Here is a 20501-nt window from a genome sequence, read left to right as displayed (position 1 = left end):
TTCAGTCTGAAGTTTACATGTCTGGTACTAGTATGGCCACTCCTCCTTTTTGGGGGTATTGTTTGCTTGAAGGATTGTTTTCCAGCCTTTGGCTTTGAGTCCATATTTACTCTGTTTGTAGACAGCAGCGTGTTGGATTCAATATTCTAGTCCATCCTGTCATTCTGTGTCATTTAATTGGTGCACTGAGAGAGATTACTATTATGAAGTTTCTGTCATCTTTCAGTAGGAGTTAGGTGTGCTGGTAGGGTTTTTCTTAACCTTATAGTAGCCTGTTTAGTTCTTGTAACAATGGTTTTGTGTCTATGAATTTCCTGAGTTATTTATCTGTGAAAATGTGTGTTGTTCCTTCAAAACTGAATGATAGTATGGCTGGATAATTCTTGGTGAGGTGTTTATTTTATTGCTTTTTTTCACTGTATCCCACCACTGTCTTCAGCCCATAGGGTTTTGTCTGTTAGACCTGATGTAAATTTTAAGAACTCCCATTTGTAAGTAATTTCTTTCTTTGTTCTTATTGCTTTTAATTTTCTGTCTATGATTTTCTTCATTCTGATAAAGATGTGTCTCGGGATATCTCTATTTTAATTTCTGTTAGCTAGTACCCTTCAGGCCTCCTGGATCTGGGTGCAAGCACTCTTCAGCTTTGAGAATTTCTCTGCAATGATGGCTTTGACAATTACTTCTCCAGGGTTTTCTTCCTGCCCCTGGGATCTCAATTATTCTTATGTTGTTCCTCTTGAATTCATCCTTAAATTCTCTTGTCATTTATTAGTTTATTTGGAGGCTCTTTTCTATATTTTCCTGCTGTCTAGAGATTCTCTTCATCTCATCTTGGATCTCTGATTCTGTCTTCAGCAGTTGTCTGCTGCTAAGGCCTTCCAGTGAGTTTTTCGTATTATCTACCAGGTTTTTCTGACCTGTCATTTCTGCTTGTACTTTTGTTTGTATTTTCCTTATTTGTGCTCTCATATTATCTTATATTTTACTGATGGTACATTCCATTGTTTCTTTGACCTACTTATGCATCCTTAAAAAATCCATTCTAAATTCCCCATCAGAGAGAGTGGCTATGAAGCTCATTATTATTGGTTGGGTCACCTGGGATTGTGTCTTCATTCACTAAGTTGATGGGCTTCTGGGTTGGATTACTATTGTGAACTTTACAGTTTGGAGTTGTTTCTTTTGTGTTGTTATGTGCTTAAGGATTCTACAATTAGTGATTGTATGGTTATGGTGTGTTATGGAGAACTGAAGAAATGTGTGGCCAAGGAGCAAAGTTGAGTGACTGCACCTTGGCAGCTGTGCTCCAGACCTGGTGAGAGACAATGACATTCCTGAGCTCTCTCCAGAGCCCCAATCTGATGTGATTCAGTAAGAATATTTTGAAGAGTGGTCAATGTAATAGTACAGAGCATAATGAGCTTGTTGATCTGAATTTGATCTCTGGCACCAAAATCACTGCCCAGAACACTTCTAGAAGTAATTCCTGAGCAAAAAAAATAGATTAAGACCCAGGGAAAATAGACTGTGGCCCTCAAACGAAATAAGAAAAAAATCTACAAAAAACACTTTCAAATGATAAATGTAATTAAGACTTAGAAGATAAAACATTCATTCAAGAAATTGAAGAAAAGTAATGCAATAAAAATGTATCAGACTGTTATGTACAAAAGCTGTGGGGTGAGAAAACTCTTAGGTATTGAAGGAAAAAGAGTGATACTTAAAATAATTATAGAGTGTTGGTTGAAAGTAGTCATATATAATATTTATTGAAATTTAATAAAATTACACATACACTCACACAGCTATAATGGTTATATTCTGTATTTTCTTGTTCTATACCTTTTAACCTCCCCTGACAATCCCCATTCTATGAAAACTCTACCTTCTCAACATAGGGATCACATATCCCTTAGTCCCACAGGCTTGTTACACCTTATGTTTTCTTAATAGCTACTGTTCCTTCAGGATTCCAGAACCCGAAAATCTTCTACTTTCTCAGATACATAACTTCTGTGATGCTTATGAAACCATCTCCAACATGAACAACCTAATATTGAGAAAACTATGAAGACAAATTATGTGATGGGGAAGCTGAGAGGTCCTGTTGAGTTGAATAATTCCCTTAAAGAGAGGAGGGCAAAACTGGGAGAGGACTTACTTATTCACTTATAACTACTAAGGTAACAATATTAATATTGAAAACATTAAGTATACTATTGAAATGTATACTATATGGCAATAAAATGCACAGAAATATAGACAATTAGAAGAATTTGACTTTGTTTTCTTGGTGATTGAAAATTTAGGTGAGATGAATAAAGAGTGAATTTTGTAGGACAGACATGTACAATATAACAAAGTAAAACTCATTTATAAGATGTGAATATTTTGCTAAGTTGATAGAGATACTTGAATAGATTCATAAGGAAGGAACTTTTTAATATAAAGAGAGAAAGAAGAAATGACTTTCAATAATTTGGTGGTGCAGGTTCTATGCTTTGAGGTCAGAAAAAAAGAACTGAAAACATTTGAAAGTAAACTATAGTGGATTTGGTCATGAGGGCACCATGGTGTGGAGGAAAGGGAGTGAAGAGAAAACAATGTGAAAATAATCTCATGTATGGATAAAGAACTGAGCCCTTTTCATGAGGGCAGAGGGATTTGTTTGAGTTTGGTGAAGAGAGATCATGGAGTTATTTAAAATTATTTTAATTTAAGTGAGACATTTTAGATTTTTTTACTATCTATCTTTGACCATACTCAGGAGTGCTATCTGCTTAAGGTTCACTCTGTATTCAGGTGCTCTGCACTTAGGGTTCACTGTCGAGTTCAGGGACAGTGGTACTAGGGATTGGGCCCAGGTTGGGTGCATGCAAGAGAAATACCTTACTTGCTGTACTGTCTCTCTGCCCATGGGGTGTTAGATTAGAGAGGTGAGAAATATTATTCTGATTCTTGTTTGTTCTTATAATTCTTTTTCATGTTGGGGGGGTGGGAGGGTGGGGTTGGGCAACACCCATTGATGCTCAGGGTTTACCCCTGGTTCTGTACTCAGGGATCATTCTTGGAAGACTCCAAGGGACCTATATGGGATTGAACTTGGGCTGGCAAATGCAAGACAAATGCCCAAATCACTGTGAAATGAACTCCAGCCCCAGTTCTCATAATTCTTTTAAACATAAATTATATACATTTTATTATGTGTAAAGGATTAAATAATGATACAATTCTTTAAAATGATACGATTTACTTATTTTTGTATATTTTTTCATAAAAAATATGTATACAATTTATTTACATATCTAATCTCTCACTCCTATGTTAAAAATTGCCAGACTGGAGCAAGGGCACAGTGGTGTGCTAGCTGTGGTGCTAGGGACCACACAGGTAGAATCTCTAGCATGCTTGAGTTTCACCAAGAGTGATCTCTGATTGCAGAGTCAGGAGTAAACCTGAGCACCACCCACATATTGCCCCCAAACAGGAAAAAAAGAAGGACAAAAAAGAGGTGTTTTAATTTTTGTTTTGTTTTCTGTTGCTTTTAATAGTGCTAGCAGGTCTCAAGGTAAATTGTAGCTTGGTAAATTCTATTCATTTCTCATTCACTTCCTTCTGTCAGAAACATTTTGATCAATTGTGCTTAAATACCAAAAAGATGCTGATGGACTATCACTGTAAACTAAATTAAGTATCAAAGCTAAGCTGGTATCTTCTTTCTACCCACTGGCATTTTCTGACCCACAACTTTTCAAGGATGAGTTCTTTTTTTTTCTTTTTGAGTCACACCCGGTGATGCTCAGGAGTTATGCCTGACTCTGCACTTAGGAATTGCCCCTGGCTGTGCCCAGGGGACCATATGGGAAGCTGGGAATCAAACCTGGGCCGATTTGCCTTGCATGCAAGGCAAACACCCTACCCTCTGTGTCCCCAGAACACAGAGTCAGGAATAAACCTGAGTACCACCAGGTGGCCACAAACTCCCTCAACGCCCTCAACCCCCAAAAGGAAATTGTAATTTTCAATGACAAAAAAGAAGGCCAGTATGGCTCATAAAAGAAACTATTTCTATAATTAGAATTAATAATAATTCACTTAATAAAATTACAGTCTTTAGAAGCATAGGCACCTGTAAAGGAATTTTTCTGGACAATATGTGAGGTGTAATTTTGTGAATGCCCCACATGGGAATGAACAAAACTAACTCAGTGCATTTGTTTGTTACTAAGCTTTGCCTAGCATTCATTCTAAAATATTTCTACCAAATATCCATGTTATAAAAAAAATGTTTGATTTGTTTTGTTTTGTGTCCAAGTGTAGCAATACTTAGGACTTATTCCTGACACTCTGAGGAATACTGTGACAAGGATCAAAATGAAAATGGTTACATGCATGTAAGTGCCATAACTTCTGTACTATTTATTTGGCAAAGAAATGTTTTATAAAGAGAAGTCAATGTCTTGCAATATATTTTAATATAGCGGTAGGGCATTTGCCTTGCACACAGCCAACATGGCCGACCCGAGTTCGATTCCTCCACCCCTCTCGGAGAGCTCAGCAAGCTACTGAGAGTATCTCGCCCACACGGCAGAGCCTGGCAAGCTCCCCGTGACGTATTCGATATGCCAACCACAGTAAATAAATATAAACTAAATTAAATTATGAATCAAAAGAATTAAAATTAATCCATTTATTAAAATATTAGTTAAATAGGAAAATATATTAAAAGTTAGGGAATTGAAAAAAAATTCTAAAAGTATTTCAAGATTGAGGATTGACATTTAAAATTACTTTGGTTCTGTTTTGGGGACATGGTTTGGGGTTCAAGATAGAAATATAGTGGTTGGAATGTGTAATGGTGGTGGGATTGGTGTTCAAATATTAAACATAATCAAACATTGTGAACAACTTTATACAAATAAAATTAAAAAATTGACATTAACTTCCTAAAAGCTACAATTTATTTAAAAGATTACTTAAAAAATTAATTATACAATGTTCTGAGAAAATTTTGTTTACAAAAAAGATTGGCTAGATAGCTTTGGTTCCAGTCTACAGATTTCTAATCTCTGAACTAAAATATAATAACAATATCTTTCTCTTGGATCTATTCTTTTATTGTCCCCTATCTCATTAATATTTCAAGTACTATATTTTTGTGCTTGGGAAGATTAATTTCAACCAGGAAATATCACTCATATTTCCCCCAAATTCCCTACCCTTAACTCTAGTGGTTAGTTCTTATAGAAGTCTTATACCACCCTGAGATCTGATATTCTCTTAGGTCTTGATTTATAGAAGCTTAATTTATGCTGCCGGGCATGTATTTTCTGAAAGTATTCTTTACTATAAAATATTTGATATTTCAAATGACAAATGAGGGCATTGTATAATTATAATTTTACCATTGAATAAAATTAATCTGGACCCGGGGAGATAGAATAGTGGACGAGGCACTTCCCTTGCATGTGTTCGACCTGGGCTGGAATCCCAGCACCTCATGTGGTCCTTTGAGTGACATCATCAGTGATCCCTGGGTGCAGAGACAAGAGTAGGTTTTGAGCATAAAGGGGTGTGACCTGAAAACAAACAAAAATATTTTAACAATATTGAATATGGGCTAATTGATTAAGTGACATTAATCTCCCATATTAATTTTAGACCATTTTCTCTAACATAATGAATCAGTGTTGAGTAGTTTAATATGTGTGTACATTTTAGGAAAAATTAAATTCTGAAGACAATGCCCTAATGTAAGTACTAATAGTTTAGTTTTGCATAATTATATTTTCCTTTTCTGTTATTTTCATGAGAATTGGATTCACCAAAGGGTATGCTTAGTCAAGGAGTAAATCACTACCTCCAGAAACCAAATAAATCATAACTTCCATATTTTAATGCTCTGGAAAACAACAAATTAAGTTCTAACCCTCAGGTATTTATGTAAATTATACCTATAGAATTTTATTTTTCCATTTTATTGTATGAACTCTTCTGAAGACTTCTGTTGTCTGGTATTGTCATCATAAAACCTGGATAAATTTTTTTCAAAAGAAATTTTAAGAACATTAAAAAATGGAAATAAAAATAATTTTAACTGTTAGAAAAAAGATTATTCAGTAATATATTGAAAGACTAATTTTTAAAATAATTTTTATAACAACAGTCATAGTAAGTGATGAATTAAGAAAAATAATGGAGAATGAATTTATAGCTTCTTAACAGCATTTTTTTTCTTTCTAGGAATTCACATTTACATAATAGAAAAATGGTTCCTTGGGACAGCCTTATTAGAGGCACTAATTATACTTTTGAATCATCTATTTTATTCTTCCTCACTCAGATTCCTGGCTATGATAATGTTCATCACCTTATTTATATCCCCTTTTGTGTGCTATACTTGGTTGGAATTGTGGGCAACTGTACAATTTTGCATGTCATCCACACTGATAAGAATCTCCATGAGCCCATGTACTACTTCCTGTCCATGCTGTCCCTCACTGACATGGGCATGTCTATTTCCACCCTACCCATGGTGCTGAGAGTCTTTTGGTTTGATGCTAGGAAGATTAAGATGAATACCTGTATAGTGCAAATGTATTTTATTTACACCTTTTCTCTGATGGAGCCAGCTGTGCTCCTAGCCATGGCATTTGATCGGCATGTTGCCATATGTGATCCTTTGAGATATTCCAGCAAACTCACTCCACAGCGTATAATCTACATAGGGGTTCTCATTTTAATCAGATGCTCCATTGCCCTTCCTGTGATTCTTGTCCATATTCCTACATTTTCCTTTTGTCCTTCGCATAATCTCTCCCACTCTTTCTGCTTGCATCAAGATATCATTCAGTTAGCCTGTTCTGATATTTCCTTCAACATTTTTTTTATATGTAGGAGTACTGCCATTTATTCAGCCACTGATTAGCTGATTGAATTGGGCATGAACTCCACCTTACTTTTTTTTCACAGTTTTATTTATTTTTCATCTTATATTTATTTATTGAATCACTGTGGGAAAAGTTACTAAGCTTTCAGGTTTAAGTCTCTGTCATACAATGATCAAACACCTTTCCCTTGACCAGTACTCATATTTCACCACCAAGAACCCCAATATACCCCCCTCCTACCCCCCCAATGCCTGTGGGGCAGATGATTTCTACTTAACTCTTCTCTACATTGATTACATTCATCATTTCGACAAAAAATGTACCATTATTGTTTAGAATTCCACCCCCCCCACCAATCAGAATTGCTGAAAGGGCATTGTGAAATACTTTGTTTTCTATAGGTGGTTATGAGAATCATATAATGTTGCGTGGCCGCTATTGTGACCACGCAATTTTGGATTTCTGCAAAGAGCCAGATAATTTAGAGATTGGTTTCTGTGCGTCTGGTGTTATGGTTGTGCTGGAAAGCCGCTCGTGGGGGGTAACTCAGGACCTCAGTAGGGCTTGAAGGATGAGCTGGTACTGTTCCCCTTCCCATGAGACTGCAGTTGCTCTGTCATACAATGATGACCGCTGGCTCATACCTGGCTTTCCTATAAGCTCTGAGGCAGCGGCCAGAGCTGCTGGCGGGGGGAGAAAAGGTGGAAGGGAGCAACACCCTTGCCCTCCCAAGTAGGCATGGTGCCATAGTTTAACGCATGGTCCATTCACTTTTCTGCTGCAAACTGCTGGACTCTGGATTAAGTTTTTTTGCCTCTGGAGCCATGGCCGTGCCGGAAAGCTGCTCGTGGGAGGCAACTTGTGACCTTGGTAGGGTGTGAAGGACGAGTCGGTACCACCCCTCTTCCCATGAGACTGCAGTTGCTCTGTCACCGCTGGTTTTCCAATAAGCTCTGAGGACGCGGCCACCTTGCTGCCGGGGGTAGAAAGGCAGAAGGGAGCAACACCCTTTACCTCCCAGGGAGGCATGGCACGGTAGTTTAACGCATGGTCCATTCACTTTTCTGCCGCAAGCTGCTGGGCTCTGGATTGAGTCCTTTTGCCTCTGGAGCCATGGCTGTGCCAGAGAGCCACTCGTGGGGGGCAACTTGTGACTCAGTAGGGCGTGAAGGATGAGCCAGTACCGCCCCTCTTCCCATGAGACTGCAGTTGCCCCGTCACCACCAGCTCATACCTGACTTTCCAATAAGCTCTGAGGAGGTGGCCACCTTGCTGCCAGGGGGGAAAAAGGCAGAAGGGAGCAACACCCTTTCTCTCCTGGGGAGGCATGGTGCCATAGTTCAAAGCATGGTCCATTTACTTTTCTGCCATAAACTGCCAGGCTCTGGATTAAGTCCTTTTGCCTCTGGAGCCTTGTCTGTGCCGGAGAGCCACTCGTGGGGGGCAACTTGTGACCTTGGTAGGGCATGAAGGACGAGCCGGTACAGTCCCCTTTCCCATGAAACTGCCGTTGTCCCATCACCACCGGCTCATACCTGGCTTTCCAATAAGCTCTGAGGCAGGGCGGCCACCTTGCTGCTGGGGGGAGAAAGGCGGAAGGGAGAAACATCCTTTCCCTCCCGGGAAGGCATGGTGCCGTAGTTTAACGCATGGTCCTTTCACTTTTCTGCTGCAAGCTTTCGGGCTCTGGATTTCTTGGGTGTGTCTCCCACATACCTAACTTTTGGCTGTTTACTTTCTTGGATTAAGTCCTTTTGCCCCTGGAACCATGGCTGTGTATGAGGTTCAGATATATTTCTGCCAAAAGCCACTGGGTTTTGATATTTGTTTCTGATTCTCTGAGATCATGGCCATCAATCAGCTTGATCAGGAGCCAGAGAGTTCGTTTGTAGGCGGTGACTTGAGGTCTTGCTGGGATAGGGAGGAAAGGGCTGGTTCCACCCCCATCTGGTGAGGCCCCACGTGTCTCGTCACTGCAGGCCCAAACCTTACTGTCCAGTGGCCTCTGGAGGATGGTGGTCACCAGGCTGCCAAGGGGAACAGGCCAAGGCACGAAACTGATTCCTACCTGGAGTGGCCCAGCCCCAGTAACCTACTGCAGGAACAGGACACATTTCTGCCAAAGCCTTTGGGTTCCGAGATTTGTTTCTGAGTCTCTGGGATCATGGCCATTAAGCAGTTTGATCAGGAACCAGAGAGGCCATGCCTCCACTTATATAGCTGAGTGGTTTGTGGGTGTGTCTCCCACATACCTAACTTTCGGTCGTTTACTTTCTTGGTAAACTTTGCCCCAAGTTTTTGAGGTCTGGCCAAAGGCACACCAGCAATTTGGGGGTATCTGAAAGCCTGACGGTGCCATCAGGCTGCTGATGCTCTCATCTCACAGGTACAGATTGACCTGCTGGTGGCACCATATCCCCAGATTTCCTTCAACATTTTATATGGCTTGTTTGTTGTTGCATGCTATTGGGGTATAGATTCTCTAGGAATCTTTGTATCTTATGCTTTTATACTTCGCTCAGTGCTAGGCATTGCATCTAAGGGAGGGAAGCTCAAATCTCTTAATACCTGTGACTCCCATATTTGTGCTCTGCTCATTCTATATGTGCCAATGATAGGTCTTTTATTAGTACATCGCTATGCAAAACATTCTTCCCCCATTATTCACATAATGATGGCCAACGTTTACCTGCTCGTCCCACAAGTACTAAACCCAATTATTTGTAGCATCAAAACGAAGCAGATCCGCCAAGGATTCTTAAAGATATTTCTAGTCAAAAATTTTGGGCTCACTCACACATTTTTAGCATCATGGTCCCTTTTATTTTGACCTTAATATAAATTTTCTCTTTTCTGCAGATGACCTTATTAATAATTCTATGCCACACTTGATGTGTAATAGTTTTATGAGTGAATAAATGCTGTAATACCCCTTCAAAGAAAATATGCATTTATTTTCGTAATTATTTCCTTGCTTTAAAGTATTTCAGATTACTGATTCTGAGAGACTTACTGAGGGAATTTACTTCATTTAAATAACTTATGGTGATATTCTCCATTCAGTTCTGAAAAGAAGCTCAAAATTCTGTGTTAGAACTCAACATTAGTGAAGTTAAGTAACTTTTCAAAGGTAACAAGCATTTAACAAATATTGTAATGAAGTTGGCAACTAGATAAATATTATGTTGAAGTAAAATGGGCTGGATTCTTCATATTTTACAATAAGTAATTTACTGGAGTTAATATCAAGTGGAGTTAATATCAGAAACAAAAGTTAGACAAATTACTTAAGTTAGACTTCACAATATAAGGTTTTATATTCCATATAAATTAGGATTAAAATATGTATCAAAGTATCTTGTTTAGTATGAAATTCTTTTAGGCAGAATGTCTCATTTACAGAACTTGAGCAATATAGGAAAGCAAAGCCCAAAGTATAATCATGAACTATAACTAGGAATCTTGTAGTCCTAAATTGTTTAGGAAATAAGAACAGGTAAAAAACAAAAGAATACTTATTTGCTTTCTTTGAAGGGAGCTAGAAATGAAATCAAGAAAACAGAAAGTTCTATAGAACCCCAATAAACGAAGTTTATAATTTAAATAATTTAAATAATTCTGAAAAGTATAAACAAAAGCAGTGGAAATAACATTATATGTAAGGTAGCCTTATGAATAGAAATAATTTAGAAAAATAATTTTTAAAAACCTATAAACTATATAGAGACAAGGTTAAAATTTCATTACTCTTGACTCCAAGTGCCCCTTGAAATAATTTTTTATTTCATTTAAATTTGTCTCAAGGAAGAGAATTAAAGCCTTAAAATAATTTCATAACACAAAACAACAAGAAGTAAATTAAATTTTTATAAAAGAAATTGAGGAAAATCTAAAACCAAGTGGAACAGTGATAAAGTAATTTTCATGTATGATAGACGTTGGAAACTCATAATGTGAATAAAAATTATTTAGCAGAATGAAAATAATTAATTCAAAAAGGTATGAAAGAAACTCTTTTCAAGGCATATGCTACTGAAATTACTAAGGATTACAAAATGTATGTAGCAATATTGAGTTAATATTTTTTAATTTTTATAAAAATTTTGGAATATTCAAATTCAAATTCCTCATAAAAATGAAAACTACATTGCATATAACATATAATGTTTTCTAAAGAGAAACCATATAACTTTACTATTATATATAAAATATATTTACTATTATATATATAAATATATTTAATATACTATTATAAATATATAATATACTATTATATATAAATAGTATACATTATATATGCTATTATATATGCATACTGAAGTATTTGGGTACTAGGTTATATGTTGCACAGATACTTTCCAAAAAAAAAACTAGGAAGAAAAAATTGGTGGTAGGTAATTTAATAAGAAAGAAATAAAACTGTATAAATGTATTGTAGATAAGTGTTGTTACTGATACTGATGCACCTATAATCTCTATATTTTAGGTATATCATACTCTTTCCATAACACAAGGTCAAAAATATTTAAATTGCAGCTAGAAAAAATAACCCAGATGTTTTCTTTGCTTTCCATGACATATATTCAAAATCAATTGCCTCAATTCTATAACATTCAAAAAATCAGTCCTAATAGGTCAAACTGGACAGCAGGAAGAGTACTTCCCTTGCACATGCTTGACCCAGTTTACTAGCACCTCCTGTATTTCCTTGAGCCTCTCAGGAAATGATTCATGAGTACTATTACTGTACTACTGTCTTCCCGTTGTTCATTGATTTGATCAAGCGGGCCCAGTAACATCTCCATTTTGAGACTTATTGTTACTGTGTTTGGCATATATTGAATACCTCATGGGTAGCTTGCCAGGCTTTGCTGTGCCGGTGAGACACTCTCGGTAGTTTGCTGGGCTCTCCGAGAGGGGTGGAGGAATCAAACCCGGCTGGGCTGGGCTGGCTGCGCGCAAGGCAAATGCCCTACCGCTGTGCTATCGCTCCTGGAATAAGCCCTGAGACATGGCCCCAAAACAAAACAAGCAAAAAATTAATGCTATCAACACCCTTTGAAAACACTAACTTCTCACCAACCAGTTTGCTCTGATTACTAAGTGTAAGGTCTCCCTTAATAAGCCTCTGTCCATCCTGTGTGTAAACACACAAAAAATAAAACGGCCGGCGGTCTTGCCGTTTCCCCACTCCAGGGAGGTCGAAGGCGATGGTCAGGTGAAGGAAGGAAACGAGGCCAAGCTAGTTGGTCTTAGTAGCCGTTTATTACATGGAAGAGATGTATGTCATGGAGGCCTCAGGAATCCTCGAGCAGGTGCGCCTTTGTTCTCTCCGCTCCTGTCCTCAGCCCCATCTTCCCAGGTTCTCTGATGCACGTGTCCCCCAGAGAGCCCTGAAATCTCCCTTATATAGATCATAGTACCTCTAAAGGGCGCAATATAATGATGTCATCAAAAGGAGTTACAGAAAGAACACTGAGGCGGCAAACATACATTGTTTCCTTACATCCGCAGGCCAGTAATCCTGGCCTCACCTTTTCACAAGCTACAAGCACTTAGATTAGCACAACAAAGACCAGTCTGCTAGAGCTTGGAATCTACATCTCCAAAAAAGCAGTCTCATCCAAGCTAGTCAGGACACACAGAAAACTGCTTCTAGGACGTGTTTCTCCTCTCCTTGTCCAAACAACATATAAGCATACATAATATTAATCATTTCGTATGGACACAGTAAGAAATACTTTGAGCTTATAGAATTGCTCTCCTAGGGCCATCTCGATCTCAGACTGCAGTGCTCAGGCCAGATATCTTTCCTATTCCTAGCAGCAGCGCCCTAGTCTCGTCGTTACTTTTGGATCATGACATCATTTGCCTATGATCAAACTCTTAACTTATAGTTAAGAATCGTGGCACCTTGGCCTGGCCCATCGCGATGCCAGGGTAGCACATAACTTACCGGCTTGCCCTGGTTCCATCCAGTCCCACGTCAGGACCCTGCCCTTGGAATGCTAGGAAGTGAGGGCAACTGAGGCTTAAGTTGAGAAGGCAAATGCCCAGGAGTGAATAATATTCAAAGCCAATCAATTCCTAAGTTATAAAGCATAATATTAATTAATTGTCTTCCTGTATCTATACAAAAGGACATTGCATTAAAGTAAACTGCTCAAAGACATAAGGAGAGGAGAAAGGCAATATTGACTTGCAGTACAGCTTCAGTGTCTAAGAAGGATGAGACCTTACAAATTGGTTGGGGAAGAGAGCATAGAAGAGGTTACAGACAGACAAAGTAATGGGAGTGACTCGGGAGCACTGTGATGGGTACAATCTGATAAACCCAAGCTCCGTGTACTCCAACATCTCACCCTTTTCTGTTTACAAAAACACAAAAATTTGAAATAGACAAAGGAACAATTCCAATCACAAAACAGTCTCATATGTAGTAGTAGTAAAACTTCAGTCCGCCCCAGAACCCAGAGCAGTGCTTGTTGTAAGGTGTCCAATAGTCCTGCACTGTTCAAGGATAATCAGAGTCATTTAGTCGCCTTTTGAAGAAATGAGGTGTCCAGATCACAATTTGAAGAGTTGTTTTTGCAGCATCAGCAGTAGTGGTCACAGCAATAATATTAATTAATTGTCTTCCTGTATCTATACAAAAGGACATTGCATTAAAGTAAACTGCTCAAAGACATAAGGAGAGGAGAAAGGCAATATTGACTTGCAGTACAGCTTCAGTGTCTAAGAAGGATGAGACCTTACAAATTGGTTGGGGAAGAGAGCATAGAAGAGGTTACAGACAGACAAAGTAATGGGAGTGACTCGGGAGCACTGTGATGGGTACAATCTGATAAACCCAAGCTCCGTGTACTCCAACAATCCTGGAATGAATGACACATTTGAGAGTGCATAAGTTTGACACTAATATGAACTTGGTTGTATAGGCTTATAATAATGATCTATGTTGCAATCCTTAGGAATAATACAACTTACATGATGTCAAAGTGACTTAGATTCGTGTTAAAGAAATAAAAGTGTAAGATGATTTATGCAGACTTCCAGTGCAATGATGGTAGTAATTTCAAATTATTTACCTGACAATTTCATATGGACAATTGTGAAGATATGGTTGTAAAGCTTTATCTAATGATTAGTTATAACTGGGTTCTCAATTTCACAGACTCTGTGGATGAGGATTCCTTTTGTAACAGACTAAGATTTTAATATTTTGATATTACTTTCACTGAGTAATAAATGCTCTACCAATAAATCACATTCCTCTACCATAATTAGTTATAAGTTTCATTTAGTAGTATCCATGAAAATTCTTGTAAATGTCTCAACCAAAAACTAAGATGTCATTGTTGACAAACATATGGTGTTTTATTCATTAATCAAAATCTACTATTTATAACTGCATCATAGTTATTTAGAATAGAATCATTTAGAAAAAAATAGGATTGGGCTGAAGAGATAGAATTGCAGCTAGGGTGCTTGCCTTGCACTCAAACATCCCAGCGGTATCCAAGCATTCTGTAGGCTACCCTGAGCACTGCCAGGAATTATTCCTGATTGCAGAGCCAGGAGTAAGCCCTGAGTATTGCCAAGTTTTCTAACCCCCAAAATTAAAAAAAAAGCAAAAAACAGGCTATTCTATGGTATAATTAGTTTATTGCTTATGTATGAGTATTTTGGTGTAACTTACTAGGTTCTATGTTCAGGAGCCATTTCTGGGTCTGTTCTCAGGGATTGCTACTAGCATTCTTAGGAGGCAATAAAGTACCAGGGATTGAACATGAGTATCCTCCATGCAGAGACTGTGCTCAGCCGACTGAGCTGTTTTTCCATGTCTTCATATGATTTTGTTTGTTTTTTTGTTATTTTGGGGTCATACACAGAGTTCCTCAAAGATTTCTCCTGGCTCCGCTCTCAGGGATCACTCCTAGAGAGGCTTGGGGGACCATATGTGATGCCATATGAGTCAACCATGTGCAAAGCAAGCATCTTCCCCCTTGTACTATTACTACAGTCCCTTTGTATGATTTTTTAAAAGTATATTTTACAGAAATTTTAAGTTCATAATGAAATTTAGCATAATTATCCGTATATAGTCTGATTTTTCTAGGGAGACAAATACCATAAAAATCATATTGTTACAAAAATACACGTTAAAAATACATGTTAAAAAAGTCATTTTCACTCTTAGTTATAAACTATGCATTCCTTCACTCCTTAATTCTTCATGTATCTATTAAAATGGCTTTGTTACAGATAATTATTTTTCTATACTATGATTTTTGGATATAAACTGTTATCTAATCTCATTTTATTAGTAATATTTTAGTACACTTCTCCCTTTTACCTTTATTCTACCCACTCCCACCTCTGCTATATGCCCAAGTGACAATATATGTCACAATAATAAGGAAGGAAGGAATTTAGGAAAGGCCATAAACTAAAATCCTGGCACTTATATGGTTATAGTTATTATTCTGCATATTCCTTGGGGTTTTATATCCCTAGGGACTACAAAAATGCTTATTAATCCATCCTACTTGCTCTGAGAATCAGAACCTTTTCTGACAAGAGGAAATACTCTATCAAGTACGTGTTAACTGGAAAAAGTGAGAGAGAGAGAGAGAGAGAGAGAGAGAGAGAGAGAGAGAGAGAGAATAGGAAAACCCTGAGAATTGAGCAGCAATAGAATTGAGAGGCAATGGAGAGGAGGACATATAGCCACAGTGTGGGAAAGACTGGAAAACTAGGTCTAGTTGGAAATAGTTTTTGGTGAATCATAGGACACAATTTTCTTAAAACTATCTTATTATTCATGCCCATGGTCATAGAATACAAGTCAAACTCTGAATTCTTAGCCATCTGTTCCCCCAAATATCTTAACCTTATAAGGTAGGCAGTTTCATCTTTGTGCATGGTTGAGATGCTAATACAATGTCAAAATTATTTTAAAATATAAGAGAAGAGAAATTATTCTGTTATAAATAAAAATTGTTTACCAGAGGTCAGATGATGTTTAATCATTGTTTTTAATATCTAATAATGGTAATTTTTAAACAGCACAATTAATGACCCAGAGCTGTTTATTCTACAAAAAGAGTATACATAAGTCTTTCTGCTTTTACAGTTTAAAAACAATTTTAAAATGTTATTGAAAGATTGAAGCTATATTTCAGTAATAGAATTTTTATGAAAAATATATCTGTTCTTATTTTCTTTTTCTTGTTAAGTTTTTTTTAGTCATGTGTTTTCACTCTCTTCCCACTCCCTTTTTAACACATTTTAATATTTTGTTTTAAAGAAAATCAGACTCTAAAGATTAATTAAAGGGATGGAGAGATATTACAGTGGGTGAAGCATTTGTTATCTATGTTGCTTACCTGGGTTCAATTGCCAGTAGCATATGATTCCCCAAGCACTACCAAGATGGAACCCTAAGTGCTGAGCCTGGACTAATCTCTGAACACTGCTGGGTATGCTTAAAAAGAAAAAAAAATAGTGGAGTTCGTGCCCAGTTCAATCAGCCTAATAGTGGCTGAATAAATAGCAGTAATCCTACATAAAAAAATTAAAAAAATAAACAAAATTAAAAAAGAAATTTCTAGAAAACAAGAATACTTGGTGTAGGTAAATTTCAGAGCTTAGTCTGTAACAGTAATATTTCTATTTGTAAAGAATTTTGATTAGACTATATTGTGTAAGCAAACAGAAAGATCCTTTGTGTTTTAAATGAATATTTCAATTAACGCACACAGCAGTTAAATAAAGAAACTCAAGGAAAAATGTGGTCATGGATTTAGGAGGGATTGCAAAAAATAATGGAATGTATAGTTGCTTTGTTTTGAATTCTTTCCATTTCCTGACACAGATGCGGATCTTTTTATTGTCTTTCCCATTGAAGAGTGGCTGTGGAATTGTATTGTGGTTAGAGACATGACAACTTTAAACTCGAGCAATACCCTGTCCTCCACATTCTATCTCACAGGTATCCCTGGTTATGCGGAATATCACCACTGGATTTCCATTCCTTTTTGCCTCCTCTACCTTATTGGAATAATGGGTAACTGCACCATCCTACATATTGTCCGGACAGACCCCAGGCTCCATGAACCCATGTACTATTTCCTGGCGATGCTCTCTCTCACTGATATGGGGATGTCCATGCCAACAATGATAACACTCTTTAGGGTGTTGTGGTCTATTTCCAATGAGATACAATTTGATGTCTGTGTGGTCCAAATGTTTTTTATTCACACATTTTCTTTCACTGAATCCTCTGTGCTCTTGGCCATGGCCGTTGATCGTTATGTGGCCATCTGCCATCCTCTAAGATATGCTACCATTCTCACCCCAAGACTTATCACAAAGATTGGAATTGCATCTTTTCTCAGGAGTGCCTTTGCAATGATGCCACTTTTGGCTCGGTTGCCCTTCATTCCCTTCTGTCGGTCCCACATTTTGTCGCATTCCTATTGTCTACATCAGGACATGATTCGTCTTGCATGTGCTGATGTTAAGTTTAATGTGATTTACGGATTGCTTCTGGTCATTGTGCTTTGGGGCATGGATTCAATGGGTATTTTTGTATCTTATGTGTTTATTCTTCATTCTGTGTTAAAAATTTCATCCCGTGAGGGGAGGTTTAAGGCCCTCAATACATGTGCATCCCACATCTGTGCTGTGCTCATTTTATACGTGCCCATGATTGGCCTATCTATAGTTCATCGTTTTGCTAAACACTCCTCCCTACTCATCCATATCTTCATGGCTCATATCTACATATTAATTCCACCCGTACTCAACCCAATAATCTACAGTGTGAAGACCAAGCAGATTCGCCAGGGAATCCTAAACCTGCTTCTTCGCCAAAAGATTAGTTCTACTGTCATGTAAGAAATTCTCAGTATAAAGATATCTTAATTAGAGATGCAAATACATAGTGATTTTTCTGTTAGTATTCTAGCATAATTGCTACACAGAATATCATTTAAAAAGTTATAAAGAAACAATTGGTATTCACTGAAACTGTGTCATAAATCTGTTTCACAAATATTTGAATGTATTGCCTTAGATGTGTTATAAGCAATTTTGTCTGTTCTCTCAATTTTCTTATCCCTACGTACTTATCTATAATGTTTTCTATATTATATTTATTTTATTTTTCTCTTTGTATCTATACCTATCAGGGATTACAAGGACTCACTTAATATAACTGTGATTTTAAACTTTTTCAAAAAGAGAATTTTAAATCTAATTTTTGATACAAGAACTATTTGGGTTTGCAAGTAATGAACAAGTGGAAACTTAGTGATAGGTCATCTTTCTTACCTCAGAGATTTATTTTACCATAGGTTAGTGGACTAAGGTGGGAAATATTTTTTTTCTTAATTTATACTCCTTAGAATAAATTTAGTGTGAGAACAAATATCAGTTATATTTTACTGAATAAAATTTTTTTCCTTTTTATTTTATTCATTGTGATTTACAATATTGATAATGTCAGGATTTCATTCATAAAACATCACACCCTCCATTAGACTGCCAGCTTCCCTTCGCCACTGTAGCATAGGTCCTCCTTTCCTATCCCCTATTCCCCTTACAATTATATGTTTCCTACTAAAGACCTGTTCTTTGTTTCTGTTGTATTTGGATATATAATATTTCCTTACTATTTTTCTTTATATAGGAGACAAATGGGGACATCACTCTGTAGTTGTCATTTTCTTCTGACTAAGGCCACTCAGAATGGTACTCTCCAGATGCACAATGCAGCAGAAAATTGCATGATTTTGTCTTAGAGTCAAGTAGTATTACACTGTGTGTATGTACCATAATTTATTTATCCACTCATCTATTTTAGGATGCTTTGGTCATTTCCAGATTTTGGGTATCATGAAAGTGCTATAATGAATGTAGGTATAAAAATAATGGAAAAGTTTTTTCTAAGAGTTTTTAAGCCCTTGAGTAAGTGTCAAGAAATGTAATTACTAGATGATATGGGAGATAAATTCCTACATTTTTAGTGAAGTGTCCTTGTTTTCCAAAATTGATGCTCCAGTTGATATTCTCACCAGTGGTAAATAGATGATGTTTTCTTTTTCCCACATCACAACCAGTACTGTTTGTTTATTAATTTTTGTGAGATGGGCTAATCTCACTGGTATGAGATGGTACCACATTATTTTGATTTATATTTTCTGATGAGTGATGCAATGAATTTTTTCACATACCTCTTGGCCATCTGTATTTCTTCTTTCAATATTTATGATGTCGTAACTATCTCTTCTCTTGTGGAACAATTTCATTGTATAGATTTGTGGTTTTGGTTGTTTTTTTTTTTGTGAAATAGAAATAAGATTCTGATGCCTTAACAGTTGTGTTACTAATCACTTTGGTTAACTGAATATTTTAAAATATTATGTATAAAATAACACCTTTTATTATTGAAATTTATTAAATTAGTAGCTCCTGTACTTATGGCTATCTTAACCAGTATTTAGCTCCTGTGGAAATGAATCTAATCACAAATTTATATGAGCTGACAATGTATAGATATCTGGCCTTTGGCATAATTATTTCAGTTTAACTTGCATAGAATATTGCACACTCTGACCGTAACATATCTGAATTTTGTAGAAGTGTATTGCCTTATTATCCTTTAAAAAGTTCTCAATGGTGTCTGGAGTGATAGCACAGCGGGTAGGGCATTTGCCTTGTGTGCTGCCAACCGGGGTTCGATCCCCAGCATCCCATATATAGTCCCCCGAGCACGGCCAGGAGTAATTCCTGAGTGCATGAACCAGGAGTAACCCATGTGCATCGCTGGGTGTCACCCAAAAAGAAAACAACAACAACAACAACAACAACAACAACAAGTTCTCAAATTCAGGTTAACATCAGAACTTTGTGTACATCATAAGATGGCATTTTTTGAAGTTTATTTATTTCTTTTTGGGTCACATCATGTGATAGTTAGGGGGGTTACTCCAGGCTCTGCACTCAGAAATTACTTCGGGCGATGCGAGGGACTAATGGGATGCTGAGAATCAAATCCTGGTCTGTGGTGGGCTTACCAGGTTTGCAAGGCAAACGTCCTATCCGCTGCTGTGCTATCGCTCCAGCCCTCCCCCCACATGGAATTCTTTATGTTTCTCTATATTCTTCGCAAACTAGTTGCCAGTTTGCAACTAGTTCGCCCACTTCTGCAGAGGCCATGCCCCCTACTTGGAGGCCACAACCCAGCTGGTCCCAGATGTTAGTCCTAGAGTCCACAGACCTGCAGACAAGACAGGCTGCAGTGAGTAGATGGGCGGTCGCTCTGGTGGAACTCGGTTTTGAGAATTCATTTTTGTTTGCTTTTCTTTTTAAAAACCTCTAGTAGATAATAATGAAGAGTTTTTAAATTTATGACTAGTGAATGTCAGCTATGAATGCATTCAGGAGCATTTCTTAAGTTTGTAAGTGTGTAAGACACTGAGAAGTGTTAGGGGTAAAAATAAATAAAAGAGGAACTAGAAAGCTACTTTAGGGATTGAGGTGCTTGCCTTGCATATAACTGATTTCAGTTCAATCCCTGGAAATGCATATTGTTCCCCGAAT

The 20501-nt window shown here is 37.3% G+C and overlaps 2 protein-coding genes across 2 annotated transcripts; both read left to right on the top strand.

Moving 5' to 3' along the window:
• The first annotated feature begins 6271 nt into the window (after nt 1-6271).
• Nucleotides 6272-9723, top strand: LOC130025461 (olfactory receptor 51G1-like). Its single transcript, XM_056116401.1, has 2 exons — nt 6272-6883; nt 9328-9723. The coding sequence occupies exons 1-2, from the start codon at nt 6272-6274 to the stop codon at nt 9721-9723; spliced, it is 1008 nt and encodes a 335-aa protein (XP_055972376.1).
• Nucleotides 9724-16835: 7112 nt separating this feature from the next.
• On the top strand, nt 16836-17795 carry LOC130025363 (olfactory receptor 51G2-like). Its single transcript, XM_056116321.1, has one exon. It carries the CDS (start codon nt 16836-16838, stop codon nt 17793-17795), a length of 960 nt encoding a protein of 319 aa, XP_055972296.1.
• The last annotated feature ends 2706 nt before the right edge of the window (nt 17796-20501 follow it).

The sequence above is a fragment of the Sorex fumeus genome, unplaced genomic scaffold (assembly GCF_029834395.1).
Source record: "Sorex fumeus unplaced genomic scaffold, SorFum_2.1 ptg000030l, whole genome shotgun sequence".
NCBI lineage: Eukaryota > Metazoa > Chordata > Mammalia > Eulipotyphla > Soricidae > Sorex > Sorex fumeus.
The sequence above is the reverse complement of the archived record's forward strand: the minus strand, read 5'-3'. Positions and strand labels throughout refer to the sequence as shown.